This window comes from Physeter macrocephalus, chromosome 6 (genome assembly GCF_002837175.3).
Source record: "Physeter macrocephalus isolate SW-GA chromosome 6, ASM283717v5, whole genome shotgun sequence".
In the NCBI taxonomy this organism is placed as follows: Eukaryota; Metazoa; Chordata; class Mammalia; order Artiodactyla; family Physeteridae; genus Physeter; species Physeter macrocephalus.
The window spans coordinates 46,157,196-46,169,811 of record NC_041219.1 but is presented as its reverse complement, the minus strand read 5'-3'; the positions used below and the strand labels follow the sequence as shown (position 1 = coordinate 46,169,811).

Genomic DNA, 12,616 nt, shown 5'->3' with positions numbered 1-12,616 from the left:
TGGGTCTCTGGTGAGTACACTGTCCGCCAGCCCCAGTGTGTGTGCTCACCCTCTCGTCACTAGAGGGTACGCTATATCCTTGGATGTGACTGGAGTCCTAATTTTTTCCTTAGCTTGGGGACAGTATTCACCCTTCCTTAACTCCTCGAGTCCTATTCTTTATTTTTGACCCACGCTTGATTTATTGGTATTTTAACTAGGTATAGTGAAGTTCAAATCTAGCTTTCACCATTATAGCTCTGTTATTTGGGATAGTTACTCTCCTTGAATCTCAGTTTCCTCTCTTATAAAAGGTGGATAATAACCTAATTCTCAAAGTTGTGAGGGTTAAAAGAGGTGGGTCAAAGTTTATGGATCTGTAGTAAGTGCTCAAAACTGTTAGTTGAGAGTGCCTTCTTTGTAAAATCTTTCATAAACCCTGGTAGTCAGTTGCCCCTTGTGTGGCCATGGCAGACATTGCTTACCAACCATAGACTTCTGTGAATTCTCAATGCAACACTTCAAACAGCCGTTAAAAATTATCAGAGGAGGGAAATTGTTGAGGAATCTGAATAAATTAAGGTTGCAGAAGCCTCATCTCCCCCGCCCCTCCTTCTGCAAAGGGTTACTGTTCAGACCCAGTTGGAATGAACCAGAAAAGTTTTGAATCTTCCCCTTTCTTCATTCTCTGTTCAGGGATGTGAATTTTGTTTTCAAGAGTCTCATTGTTGGGACTTCCCTGGTGGCGCAGTGGTTAAGAATCCACCTGCCAATGCAGGGGCCACGGGTTTGAGCCCTGGTCCGGGAAGATCCCACATGCCGCAGAGCAACTAAGCCTGTGCGCCACAACTAATGAAGCCCACACGCTCTAGGGCCCGCGTGCTGCAACTACTGAGCCCACATGCCGCAACTACTAAAGCCCACGCTCTGCAACTGGAGAAAGCCCGTGCGCAGCAACGAAGACCCAACGCAGCCAAAAACAAATAAATAAAATAAATTTTTTTTAAAAAAAGAAAGCGATAAGCTGATAATCCTACATACATTTAAAAAAAGAATCTCACTGTTCCTTTAATTATTCAAAATTGTTGCTTTCAGTAGCTTTTTCTTTTTTTTCTTGGCAATAATGTTTAATTGCTTGAATGACTGGTGAAGTTGGGTAACTTGACTTTTTGAAAGCATAATTGATGCCATTGGGTCTAGATTTGCCCAATTTTATGGTATTGTAAAATCATGGCGCATCACACGATAAGATCACCCCATCTCCTGTAGTTAAAAATATCAGGAGCCTTTGGTGGGGTACCTGGTGGTGGGAGGAGGTGGGATTTGGAGAAGACAGATGAAGATAGGAGACCCCCATTCAGGAGGCCAGGCTCAGGTTTGGGTTAGGGTGTGTCTGACCTCCACTGTGTGGTGGACCTGGTCATCAATGAAGTTTTCCACTGTCAGTGTTTATGCAGCCTGGTTCCCTTTGTAATGTCCACTCAGTCGAAGACCAGCTGCTTTCTCTTCCAGGAGGCCTTTCCTGAAGCTCCTGCAGCTCGGCAAGATCCTTGTGGGTCCCACTTTTGGAGTAAGGGCCAGAGTGGCCCTGTGCCATGGCTGTGTGGGTGCCCCCTCTCTCAGCTGGGAGAGCGATTGGTGGCCAGGATCCCAGCAGGGCGCTGGACCAGTTGGTGAGGGCTGGGTGGAGGACTGGCCTTGCAGGGGCAGTCTTCTCTAGGAGAAACCCTTCCAGGGCAGCCACCCCTTCTCCCGTCTTACCTCCCCTGGGGCTTGGAGTAGGAAGGAGAGAAGCTTGGAATCTGTTATAATGGAAAGAGTCTGGAGTCTGGGGTCCAGTCCCAGCCATGCCACTAGCTCTTTGATTTGGTTTCTCCTCTGTAAACTGGAAGTGATGGCAGGTAATCTCAGAGATTGTGAGCCTAAAAGGAGAATGTAAATTAGTAGCCCTGTAGGGTCCCTGACATAGCTCTTTGAGCCTTTGTCATTCCCCTGGGGCAGTGTTGACATAGGGGAGGAGTTGTAGGATGTACCCCCTGGGAAGCTCTTAATCCTGTGGATGATGCAGGCTTGTAAACAAATCATTGTGATGCTGTGTGGTAAGTGCTTTAATAGAAGCTTTGTTCAGTGCTTCGAGGGCTCCAAGGAGAGAGCCTTCAGCTGTGGAAGTTATATGGGAGAAGTGAAAGAATGCTCTTGAGGGTGGGGAAATGGGGAAAACTTAAACGCCTCCTCAGCTCCCCCCTCCCCTCTGCGAGAGCAAAGAAGCTGTGGGCTGTGGGGGGCGCTCTCCACATTTGGTCTGCCTAGGGTGCCTTTTGACACTACTCTTTCCAAAAACCCTGGGCTACCTCTAAGCCCTCCCACGGCCCCACAGACTTTGTTTTGTTTTGTTTTTAACATCTTTATTGGAGTATTATTGCTTTATAATGTTCTGTTTCTGCTGTACAACAAAACTATACATATACATATATCCCCATATCCCCTCTCTCTTGCGTCTCCCTCGCACCCTCCCTATCCCACCCCTCTAGGTGGTCACAAAGCACCGAGCTGATCTCCCTGTGCTTTGCGGCTGCTTCCCACTAGCTACGTATTTTACATTTGGTAGTGTATATATGTCCATGCCACTCTCTCACTTTGTCCCAGCTTACCCTTCCCCCTCCCCGTGTCCTCAAGTCCATTCTTTACGTCTGTGTGTTTATTCCTGTCCCACCCCCTAGGTCCATCAGAACCTTTTTTTTTTTTTTTTAGATTCCATATATATGTGTTAGCGTACGGTATTTGTTTTTCTCTTTCTGACTTACTTCACTCTGTATGACAGACTCTAGGTCCATCCACCTCACTACAAGTAACTCAATTTCGGTTTTTGGTTTTTTTTTAAACATATATAAATTTATTTATTTATTTTTGGCTGCATTGGGTCTTCGTTGCTGCACGCGGGCTTTGTCTAGTTGCGGCGAGCGGGGGCTACTCTTCGTTGCAGTGCGCGTGCTTCTCATTGCGGTGGCTTCTCTTGTTGCGGAGGACAGGTTCTAGGCTCGCAGCTTCAGTAGTTGTGGCACGTGGGCTCAGTAGTTGTGGCTCACGGACTCTAGAGCGCAGGCTCAGTAGTTGTGGTGCACAGGCTTAGTTGCTCCGTGGCATGTGGGATCTTCCCGGACCAGGGATCGAACCAGTGTGCCTTGCATTGGCAGGCAGATTCTTAACCACTGTGCCACCAGGGAAGTCCCCTCAGTCTCCTAGAGTCTCTACCTGAGAAAATAGAGCAGGGATGGACTAGCAGTCCCACCTACCCACCTTAAACCTAATCTGATTGATTCTGTCAATGACCCCTTCCACTCTCTCTTCCACCTGTTTTTGTTGTTGTTGTTGTTGTTGTTGTTAAATATTTATTTATTTGCTCCAGGTCCTAGTTGTGGTACGCGGGATCTTCGTTGATGCGTGTGAGATCTTTCTTTAGTTGTGGCCTGTGGGATCTTTTTTTTAGTTGTGGCATGTGAGATCTAGTTCCCTGACCAGGGATCGAACCCGGACCCCCTGCATTGGGAGTGTGGAATCTTAACCACTGGACCACCAGGGAAGTCTCTTCCACCTGTTTTTTGTATAAACCCACCGGAAAGTACTTAAATCCTAATTTGCCATTTTTCAAAGAAAAATGACATTATACATCACTGCCTTAGGTCTGGCTCTGGCGTAGTAGTGGCAGCAGGTGTTTTTCCACTGTGCCTAGAATAACAAGATGAAGGTCCAGGTTTTCTTTTATTGGTGCCAGGAAGACTCACCTTTGGTTGCACTCTTGCTGTTAGCAGAGGAGCTGGTGGACAGTCTCATTCCAGCTGGTTGAGGAAGAAAGAGGCAGTAGGAGAACCCAGTGGCTTGCCCACTATGAAGAATACCTCCTGGGAGGCCTGTGCAGTGATGTGGGACGTGGTATAGGAACTTTATTCAGTAGTTTTACCTTCAGACTCCAGGTCAGAGGTTTTCAACACTGCTGTTCTCCAGGATCACCTGTCAAGTGAAAAATGCATATGCCCAGGCCTTCACCCAGATTTTGGACTCAGTGGCTCTGGGGTGGGGTTTAGAGAGCTGTATTTTTTTGTTTGTTAGTTTTCTTTTCTTTTTTTTTAGAGCTATCTATATTTTAAAGAAGCTCCTTAGATGTTTCTGATACTGAGCCAGGGCTCAGCAACACTTACAAAGCACTGGGCGGTGAATCAGGAATGAGCCCCATCCGCCCCTTCCCTCCCAGTCCAGAGTAGGGAGAGAAAGGAAGAACACAAAGGATAATAGACACAAAGGAGGGCTGTCCTGGAAGAATCAGAGAGGGTTTCCCAAAGAGGAGGCGTAGGAGTTGGTGTCCCCAGGCAGGGCGCCTGCCGCAGGACTGTTTGTGTGTCTGGAAGCCTTATGGTGGGGTGGGCAGAAGCCCATAGATCCCAGAGAGGACTTCCAGGATTGGGCTAGAAGCGTCTTCTGTTTCCTCGCAAGCCATTAGAAGAGCCAACGAAGGAGCCCCAGAAGAAAATGGGGCTTGTTTTATGGAGTTTCGTTCCTTTCCAGTTTTAACAGTCTCTGGATTAACATTTTTGTTGTTGCAGGTTGTGACAAGTACATATTTGGTCTTTGTCCTGGCACACAGTTTCTAAAACCCTTGGAATTTCCTGAGTGATAAGGGTGATAGGAGCATCTTTTGTTCTAATGAGGCAGCTCTTGGTGGGCCCCTAGAGAGCTTCAGGATGGGGGCTGGTCACCAGAAAGACCTAGGCATGATTAGCCTGTTGGAACTTGCAGCTCCACCCCACTCTCCACCCTGGACCTCCAGGGAGAAAAGAGGGGCTAGAGATTGAGCTTATCATCAGTAGCCAGTGATTTGATCAATTATGGTAATGGGAGCTCCATAGAAACCCCTATACAATTGAGTTTGGAGAAACTTTGGGTTGGTAAACACATTCATGTGCCAGGAGGGTGGTGTTGCCATACCCCTTCCCTGTACTTTGCCTTACACATCTCTTCTGTTTGGCTGTTCTTGAACTGTATCCTTTGTAATAAACGGGTAATAATAAGTAAACTGTTTTCCTCAGTCCTATGAGCTATTCTAGCAAACTATGTAACTTGAGGAGGGGGGGGTCATGTGAACCCTCCATTTATAGCCTATCGATCAGATGAACAGGAAGCCCAGGGCTTGGAATTGGCCTCTGACTTGAGGGCAGTCTTGTGGGACTGAGCCTTTAACCTGTGGAGTCTGTGCCAACTCTAGGTAGTTAGTGTCAGAATTGAGCTGTCAGACACCCAGTTGGTGTCTAGAGACTTAGAGAATTAGTTGGCGTGAGGAAAAAAACCTACACATTTGGAGTCAGAGTGTTGTGAATAGAAACAGTTCAGAGTGATTATTTTTCTTTCTACCAAGTCTTTATATCTTAGTCTGTTAGACCTCTGGCTCCAAGCCAGACCCATGTGTTGGCTGTCTTGGTCCCAGCCCAGTGGTGGTATCTGCCTGCCTGGAGGCAGGAGGCTGCCAGAGGCCAGCTGGGCACCCTTTGTTAATCACTTAAGCTCTCTAAGCCTGTTTCTTCTACTGTAAAATGGGCATAATAATGCCCGCTTCACAGGGTGCTGAGAGTGCTGATTGAGAGCAAGGATGTGGAAGCACTTTGGAAACTGAAGTTGCTCTTCAGGCGTGTGGGGTTATGATATCTGGGAGATAATGCTTATTTTAATGTGGTATTGTTTGTAGTTGTCTATCATAGTGTCTAAAAACACCTGGTCTGGGGAGCAAAAACAATCTTACCTAGTGATAGAAACCAGCAGGCCCTCCTTCCTAACTTTGTTTACAATGCAGAGTTAAAAGTCATAAAACTACAAAAAAAGTCTCTGTTAGTTGTTTCCTCTGACAGGGAGCAGCTTTCTGGTTTCTCCAGGACTTCCTTTGTTTCCGGTATTACCACAGCTCTACTTCCACAGCCTGCTGTTGATATCCAGATCCTCTTAATGTTGCAGTTTTTATTTGCAGGCTCAATACCAGACCAGGAGTTGGAGGTGTCCGATCTCGTGTTGGGATCCAACAGAGCCTTCTCGGCCAGCCAGCACGCACAGCCACCTTCCAGCAGAGATTTGATGCTCGGCAGAAGATTGGCCTCTCGGATGCCCGGCTCAAGCTGGGAGTCAAGGATGCCCGGGAAAAGCTTCTGCAGAAAGATGCCCGGTTCCGGATCAAAGGGAAAGTGCAAGATGCCAGAGAGATGCTGAATTCCCGCAAGCAGCAGAGCACGGTGCCCCAGAAGCCCCACCAGGTGGCTGATGCCCGGGAGAAGATCAGCTTGAAGCGGAATTCCCCCGCTGCCTTCATGAGCCCACCCATTGGGACAGTGACCCCTGCTCTGAAGCTCACGAAAACCATCCAGGTAGGTTGTGGCTCCTGTCACAAATTCCTGGAAACCAGTAACAGCTGTAGTTTCAGGCAGGGACCAAGGACCAGGAGTGTTTAGGCAAAATGACAGTTCCCCCAGCTGTTTGTATAGTAACCATATGAGGAAGGCAAGATATCATCTCACTTTTTTGTAAAAGAAAAGGGTGGGGGGTAGTCCAGAGAAATTAAGTGATTTTCTAAGTGAGATAGTAGTAGAGGGAAGTGAGAGGAAAGGGCAAAACATTTGTTGAGCTCGTGCTGTGTGGCAGGCACTTAACATGTATTCCTCACTGCAACCATGGATTATTACCCCAGTTTTATAAAAGAAGAATCTAAGTCTCAGGGATGTGAGTAATTGTGCACAGTTACACAACCGGCCAGTGGGAGGGAGGGCCAGGATAGAAGCCCAGTCAGACCTGGCTCTTAGTGCAGGGTCTTGGCCACCTGCACTGCCGCCGCCCCAAAGGGAATGAAAACAGTAGCATTTGATCTTCTCAGCAACTTTGGTAAAAGGAACAGCAGCGGCAGTGAACATTTATTAAGCCAGGTTCACTGAGCCCTGCAAGTGCGTTGTCACATGATCTCTGGGATGATGAGTCTTCCTGTCGCTTTCCTTCTTTGGGCATAAGGCACTCTTGTAGGGCCCTTTACCACAGACCAAAACTGAGTGCCCACCATATTTTAAGTTAAGTGATCCTCTACTCATATAGGGAACACATGCAGGCCCTGTGGGATGACTTGTGACCACTGGGTATTTCTAGGTTCCACAGCAGAAGGCCATGGCACCAACCCACGCCCATCCTGCTGGGATGAGGATCAACGTCGTCAATAACCACCAGGCCAAACAGGTGGACTGTGTGTGTGTGTGATACACACGTGTGTGCTTTTGTTGTTTGTTTAAATTTTGTAACATTTATTTATTTATTTTGCCCGTGCTGGGTCTTAGTTGCGGCACGCGGACTTCTTAGTTGCGACGTGCAGAGTCTTAGTTGCGGCATGCGGACTTCTTAGTTGCAGCATGCATGCAGGATCTAGCTTTCTGACCAGGGATCACACCCAGGCCCCCTGCATTGGGAGCACGGAGTCTTACCCACTGGACCGCCGGGGAAGTCCCCCACACTTGTGTGTTTTCATGTGGCCTTCCAAGTGGATTAACTGAGGCCTGGCCCAAGGTTCCAGTTTGAAGAGTTGGAGGAGGGATTAATTACATTTGACACTTTTTGCAGTGTATGAGTTTTACAAAGAAATTTCTTCAATGCATAGGGAGAGAGGGGCAAATTGAAAGTTTTTTGTATGTTTGTTTTTTTTTATAAAAGTAGTATGTGCTTACTACAGAAAATTTGCAAAACAGAGAAAGATTAAGGAGGGGGAAAAAAAGTCCTAACGCTCTGGCTCTCTACAGCCAACCCCTGGTGAAATTCTGCCCTGGTTCCTTCCTGTGGTGTGTGTGTGTGTGTGAGTGATTATTATTTATTTAATGCATAGTTGTAGTTGTGATTATGTTATTATCCAGTTTCATGTTGTTCTGTTTTCACTTTATAACTCAAGCGTTTTTCTGTGTTTCACATTTACTGTAAACATTTTAATAACTGGTTGATCCATTGAGTTGACATTTGAGTTTATTTCAACCATTTTCCTGTAATTTTCACTGTTAGAAATCCTTCTATGAACATCTTGGAGGAAAAAAGCTCTTTCTAGAGTTTGGGTTTATTTCTATAGGCCAGATTGCCCGGCACAGACTTTGTAAGCCAAAGGATATAAACAGACATTTTAGGGGCCCTTGATAGGTATCTACAAGGTACCCACTTGTAGAAAGGTACTTCTGATGTAACTGGAATTGCAGCACTTTCTTTGGGCCCTTGGGGGCAGGGAGGCAGCCTGCCAGGACTTGAGCCCCAGTCTCCCAGACCAGTTTCCCCAGGCACTGCCCCTGTACCCACTTCTCCCCCCACCTCACTTGCTCCAGCCCTTTTCTCCCGTTGTCCTTACTCCAAATGTCTGTTGAGCGCCTGCATACCACGTTAGCTTATATTTCTTTATTTTCAGAACTTATATGACCTGGATGACGATGATGATGTTATAGCTCCCATTCCTAGTAAACAGATGAAATTTGCAGCCTCAGGCAGCTTTCTCCACCACGTGGTATGACATCTTACCTTCTTCCTACACTCTGGGTGTGTCTGATCAGGTTCATGGGAGAGGTGGTGGAGAGTAGGGCCTTTCAGTTCAGAAATATTTCTTCATTTGGGTCATGAGATTATCAGAATCGGAACTAGTCCAACCCCTGGCTTTTATAAGTGCTGAGACCAGCACCGTGTCCACTGACTTGTTCAAGATCCCACAGATAGTGAAGTGCAGAGCTGCAGCTCCCAACTGCTGTGTCTGAGTCACTGCAGGGGAAATATGAGTGATCCCACGGGACAGAATCACATTTTATTTCCTTTGTGGCAGGACATTCTGCCTGGTCCCCTTCCTTCCATGGTCAGCAGCTCTGGCTCCGTTCTTGAGTCTGGATTCCCTTGGTTAGTGTGTTAGCAAGAATAAACTGAGCCTTGCCTGAAGGCTCCACCAGGTGCAGCCTGCATGCAGGGAAAGCTTGATGGACTAGGATGCTGATGCAGAGAAGGAGAGAAAGTAGTTTCTCGGAATATCTGGGACCTCTGAACATCATGCTCAGCTCAGTGCATGCGGCCAGATTACACATAGGGAGGCGAGTGGGTGCCCAAGCTAAGTGCCTTTGTTTGGTCTTCAGAGAGCCAAAGACTCGGTTTTGGTCACTGCACCGAATATGTGGACTAATTTCCTGGTTACCATTGAAGCTCTTAATGTGATGTGTGAAGCTGAATGATGCCAGTTTGTTACAAAGGGGCTGGGCCTTTCCTAACTCAGTTAGTGGCTAACCCTAATTGGAAAAAATCCCTGTGTTTATATTAACTTATTTAAGACTTCCTTTCCTTCCCACCCTGTGAGATGGGTACTGTTATTACTCCTATTTTACGGATGAGGAATTAGGCACTGAGAGGTGAAATAAATCTGCTCAGCTTGTAAGTAGTGGATCGAGGATTTAAGGCTGAGCAGTCTGGCTCCCAGGCTACATGCTTAACCACTACACTCACTGGCTCTTGAGACTCAGAAGACAGCTTGAGAAATGTGGGATCCAGCATGAATCTAGGTTCACCTGGATTGGGAGAAGCTGGTGAATCGACCCTGTCCCATCATCTGCCTGTCTGGCTGCTGCATTCCTCCTTTTTCCTAAGTCGACAAGACTACCTGCCACTTCTGCCTCATGCATTTTTTTTTTTCCTCAGACACATTAAAACCAGGGAGTTCACTGTTTTATATTTCCAAGGAATCACATCCGCAGTTAGGGGTAACAGGGGAGGGAGGGAGGGAGCTGTTTCTGCTGGTTTGCACATGCTGACTCTGCCAGCATGTCCCTGACAGTCTGGGATCTGAGGACGCAGGGCTACACATGGTTCCTCTGTGCAGAACAGGGACCAAAAAGCTGGGAGTCTGGGCCTTCTTAAGAGCGAGTTCCTATTCCCAGCCAGCCCATCGTGATAGAAGCGCATCTAGGAGTGAACTTGACCCTAAGCTTTTGGCCTCTAACTCCAAATTGTAGGGTTTTTATATAGTCTAAATGGATGGGTGAGCCTGTGGCTCCTGTTCAGGACTGCGTGGAAGCTTCTTGGAAAGGGCTTCCCACACTGGAAAGTGGCTTCTGTGAACACACGTGCAGGCCGTTTTTCTCTCCTCCTGCCCCTTCCCTGGCAGCTGGCACCTTTCTGGCTTTAGATCGATAGTGGAACTGGGGAGGTGGGAGACCTTGAGATACTGGGGGTCGTCAGCCCCCTGGGGTGTCTGGGTCCCTAGCTTTTCAGATTCCTCTCTTCCTCTTTGTTTAGGGTGGGGTGAGCAGTTCCAAGCTTTCCATGTCCAAGGCCCTTCCTCTCACCAAAGTGGTTCAGAATGATGCATACACAGCTCCTGCTCTCCCCTCCTCTGTTCGAACAAAAGCCTTGACCAACATGTCCCGGACATTAGTGAACAAGGAGGATCCCCCCAAAGAGCTGCCGCCTGCTGAGGTGAGGTGAAGGTGAAGGAGAGGAAGTGACCACGCGAGTTGAGAGTTAGCCTGTGCTGGGTGGGCAGTGTGCTGTGTGCATCCTGTTGGGTCCTCATAGCGCCTCTGTGAGGTAGGCGTTGCCACCCCCGTTTTACAAGTGAGCAAACCAAGATCCAGTGGCCCCTGCCCTCAGAGAGCTCACAGGCAAATAGGGAAAACAGAGCTGTAGACAGAGCACTGTGCCTGGTGATACAACAGAGGGCTGCCAGGAGCACTGGGGAGGGAGCATCTAATTCAACTGGACAGATACGGGAAGGCTTTAAGGAGAAAGTGCCGTCTGAGCCGGGCGGGTCTTGGAACATGAATGGCATTCCAGGCAGAGGCTCGGGCCTGAAAGGGCCTGGCGTATTTGGGAAATGAGAGGTTCCATTCCCTAGCATAGGGTGATGGGGGCATGATTAGAGGGGCCCAATTGTGACAGGCTCTCCATGGGGGTTCCCTCTGGGCCTTCCTGGTCGTTTGCCTGAAGTGAGCTCTTCTCTGCACTGACTTCCGGTAACGTTCTTTTGTCTGTGGCAGCCTGTCCTCAGCCCTTTGGAAGGCACCAAGATGACCGTGAATAATCTGCACCCTCGAGTCACCGAGGAGGACATTGTTGTGAGTACTGTGGCCTGCCAGAATTTCAAATCTCAAGCCACTTCTGTTTCAAGGGTCCCCAAGAGCACCCCCCGGTTAGCTGACTCTCTAAGAGGACTCACAGGACTTAGCATAGAGTTGTATCAGGGCTAAGATTCATTACAGGATACAAAGCAAAATCAACAGAGGGAAAATGTTCGTGGGGCAAAGGCTGGAGGACAGCAGACTCAAACTTCTGGAGTCCTCTCCCATTGGAGTCACACAGGATACACTTTATTCCCCCAGCAGTTGGTTGTAATGACGTGTGAAACCAGGGAAGCTCATTAGAGACTCAGTGCCCAGGGTTTTTATCAGGGACGAGTCATGTAGGCACCCTCTGCCTAACACCAAAATTCCAGACTCAGAAGGAAAGCAAGTGTTTAGCATAAACCACATTGTCAGCACAAACAATTTAGGCTCAGTGAGCCACTCTTATCAGTTAGGGTGATGGGAGCCCTCCCAGAATCCAAGTTCCCAGATGTCAGCCAAGGGCCAAGCTTGGAAGCAGACCTTCCAAAGGAGAGCAGTCAGGCCAGGTATGTGAACCCTTTTCCTCACAGCTTCTAAACCAGAGCCAGGGGAATTCCCTGGTGGTCCAGTGGTTAGGACTTGGCACTTTCACTGCTGGGGCCTGGGTTCAATCCCTGGTCGGGGAACTAAGATCCTGTAAGCCATGCAGTGCGCACCACCCCCCGCCCCCCCAAAAAAAACAACTAAAAAAAACCAGAGCCAGGTGCCCAACCTAAATCTCAGGGCCAGGGAATTGTGCTAGAATGGGATCATTTAGTCCCATTGTGCAAAATCCAGTGGTTCATATTTTCCTGAGTCTTTGGAATTTCTTCCTCCTTTAGGGGTTTTCATGATAGCTCCAAAGTAAAAGGAATGAGATGGATTGGTGTTACCTGGTGGCTGGCCCCTCTGGATTGCCCTTCTGGTCCATCCTGTCCCACCCTTGGCAGTCACGGGCAAAACCCAATTCAGGTACCTAGTGAAGGGTGGCCCAGAGTTAGCCAGGACTTTTCAACCTCATTTTCATTCAGGCACCAATAAGACTGTTAAAGAATCCAGGTGCCCTTTTTACTCAACTGTTAGATCACAGAATAAATGCCGCTGGACTCCAGCCTCTCCCTGCAGCTGAGTCCCAGGTTCTGTAACAGCCCACACTGGCTGCCATGTTTGTTAATGGTTTTAACTGTGAAGCGTGAGCGCTAGGTGATCGCTCTGTGAACGGTGCACCTGAGAATGGAAATTGTTGCCTGCTTTGTATAAGACTTGACAAATTAGAAAGAAAGCAATTTTTTTCCTGATTATAAAAGTAATAATAGGGCTTCCCTGGTGGCGCAGTGGTTGAGAGTCCGCCTGCCGATGCAGGGGACGCGGGTTCGTGCCCCGGTCCGGGAGGATCCCACGTGCCGCGGAGCGGCTGGGCCCGTGAGCCACGGCCGCTGGGCCTGCGCGTCCGGAGCCTGTGCTCCGCAACGGGAGAGGCC

At 48.3% G+C, this 12,616-nt stretch overlaps 1 protein-coding gene across 1 annotated transcript in view; it reads left to right on the top strand.

Moving 5' to 3' along the window:
• Positions 1-1,873: 1,873 nt before the first annotated feature.
• POLDIP3 (DNA polymerase delta interacting protein 3) overlaps positions 1,874-12,616 on the top strand; it is a 16,771-nt gene continuing 6,028 nt past the window's right edge. The window contains exons 1-6 of the mRNA XM_028491472.2: positions 1,874-1,880; positions 5,977-6,380; positions 7,147-7,233; positions 8,432-8,527; positions 10,291-10,470; positions 11,031-11,108. Coding sequence (XP_028347273.1) covers positions 1,874-1,880; positions 5,977-6,380; positions 7,147-7,233; positions 8,432-8,527; positions 10,291-10,470; positions 11,031-11,108 — 852 coding nt within the window. The remainder of the gene's footprint in view (positions 1,881-5,976; positions 6,381-7,146; positions 7,234-8,431; positions 8,528-10,290; positions 10,471-11,030; positions 11,109-12,616) is intronic.